This window comes from Squalius cephalus (genome assembly GCF_949319135.1).
Source record: "Squalius cephalus genome assembly, chromosome: 25".
Classification (NCBI taxonomy): Eukaryota; Metazoa; Chordata; class Actinopteri; order Cypriniformes; family Leuciscidae; genus Squalius; species Squalius cephalus.
Window position 1 is genome coordinate 30,351,936 of NC_137146.1, and position 2,500 is coordinate 30,354,435.

Here is a 2,500-nt window from a genome sequence, read left to right on the forward strand (position 1 = left end):
GAACACATTGAAACGTTTTAAATACACCAAACGTGTAACAAAATACATTGAAGTTACATTCTGAGACAAAAGATGACCATTTTTTTTACTTTAAAAGCGCTACCAGCATTTAGAGCTATCTGGATAGTTAGCCCAATCCAGCTGTTAGCGAATCCGGCAGTAAATATGCTTTGTTTTTTAAGTTGTATCAATGCATTTAAATTTAGTAACTACGGAAAACAATCTTTTATTGGGTATACAGTAAATAAAAAGGGAGTTGTCTTTCAGACTGACGGTTATTATCGACCAAAATAAGTTTCGACTAGCGTGAACAACAAACTGATAATTATGATATTCTACGTCACACTTCAACTACATAATGTATTTATAAAATGCGTTTAATCGATAGGTAAGACTGTTTCGACTGAAAATACAACACCTCGAGGCAGATGAGACGTGAGCGTGTGTGTGTGTGTTTTTTGTCCACGGTCTGTGATCTTAAAGAGTGATAACTATAACACAATCAGCCTGTAATCAGACTGGAATGAAAACATCTCTCGCATTGATCACACGTCACTCATCTGAACACACGCGCTGTGAACGAGTTCATAACGCGACCAGGTGTGTGTGATATGATGGACTTTTCTGCGCTTTCTCTCCTTTTCTTCTCAGTCGCGAAGAAATAAAAGAGCTTCTACTGGCAGTCAGCATCTCTCTCTCTCTCTCTCTCTCTCTGACCTGCGCCATCTTTGCAGAAACACAGACACACACACACACATACGCGCGCGCACACACACACGCTCTCTTCGGGTTGCAGTTGCTTGCAAACAAAGAGCGACCCTCCGATGCCCAGAACCAGAGCCCTCGTTCCCCGAGCTCCTACCTTCTGTGTGCGGGAGCCGGGCTCCGAAGAGCAGGGCGAAAAACACCAGACGACACGGCACTGCATCCATCATCATCCTCATCCTCCTCCTCATCATCATCATCATCCTCCTCATCCTCACTCTTCTTCTGCGAGACTCGAGGCGTTGAGGCAGACTGAGCTGCCGGAGGACTGGGAGAAACAGGGGGAAAGGGGGAAGAGAAACACGTCTGATCATTGGCTGGGACGAACCGACACCGATCCCGCCCTGAAGTGTGTGTGTGTGTGTGTGTGTGTCTCTCTCTCTCTCTCTCTCTCTCTCTCTCTCTCTCTCTCTCTCTCTCTCTCTCTCTCTCTCTCTCTCTCTCTCTCTCTGTCTGGTCTGGTTGCATAAGAACACATTCCACAGCTCTTTCTGTCTGATCTGTTCTGGCGATGCTCTTCTGCATGCACGAAAACAATATTATAAATCTGATTTTCCTGATATCATCTGGAATTATAATCTCTGACTGAGAGTCAAACTCACGACATCCATTAAGTTTTTAGTCTATATATATATCTGTCTGTCTAGCATACTGTAAAAAAAATGGTAACCGGCTGCTTATACTTTATTTAACCCATAAAAATGAATTGTGTTGGTATGAATTAATTTCTTTAGGTTGACTGAACAATGTTAACCAGTTAATGTAGAGGTTATCATGTTTTCAGTGTTGGGGTAATCATGTAATACTATGAATATGGAAGTCAAGGTATACAGTCTATCAAAGCTTTTTATTTATTATTATTATTATTTAATTTTTTATGAATGGTGACATGTATTTTTAAATGTATGTTTGATTACAATTAACCATGGCTTCAGTCTGTAATACTAAAGTAACTGGAAATTTACCATGGTTCATAACATGAATGGTAACCACCGATTTCTGCCATGTATTCTGTTATTGTTACTACTGCAAAATTATTATTTAATTCATAATTTAATTCAATTAATCATACCTAATCAGGTAAACAAAGCCTTAAAGCAACAATGAATCAAGACTGTAACCACAATCACAGAATTAAAGGGATCAAATGTAATATTTTCAGACTCGGAGATCAGTGAATCGGGTCATTACATGATGATTACGTCATTATCAGAACTTAATCATCATAACCTGATCATAGTTTCGTTAACAAATCTGCCTTACAAACACAAAGATGCAGCGGCCAAAGAAAAACTAAAGTTAAAACATTAAGAGCCCAACTAAAGACTTCAAAACGAAACATTCCGTTAAACATCAACATCTAAACCTCGGTTCATTCTCAGTTAGAACTTGTGGAGATGAATGACAGAAACAAAGTAAAGTAATAAGTGTAATAATGTGTAATAATGTGTAATAAGTGTAATAATGTGTAATAATGTGTAATAAGTGTAATAATGTGTAATAAGTGTAATAGTGCTGGAAGTCGGTGTATAGTTGTGTCTCTTCTTCTGTTGTTGTTGTTCGTCTTTCCTTCAGTGATTCTGCTTGTTAACAGCAGGCGTTCATCACTAATGCTCATCCTTCACTTAATGATCTCATTAACTTCAACACTGATTCACTTCATCGTAACACTCTGTAGTGTCTATCTATCTATCTATCTATCTGTCTGTCTGTCTGTCTGTCTGTCTGTCTGTCT

General features: G+C 38.9%; 1 protein-coding gene across 1 annotated transcript in view; it reads right to left on the reverse strand.

Moving 5' to 3' along the window:
- Positions 1–1,104, reverse strand: part of tgfbr1b (transforming growth factor, beta receptor 1 b) — a 69,102-nt gene extending 67,998 nt beyond the window's left edge. Inside the window, exon 1 of the mRNA XM_079863173.1 lies at positions 863–1,104. Coding sequence (XP_079719299.1) covers positions 863–1,079 — 217 coding nt within the window. The 5' untranslated portion in view covers positions 1,080–1,104. The remainder of the gene's footprint in view (positions 1–862) is intronic.
- Between the last annotated feature and the right edge of the window lie 1,396 nt (positions 1,105–2,500).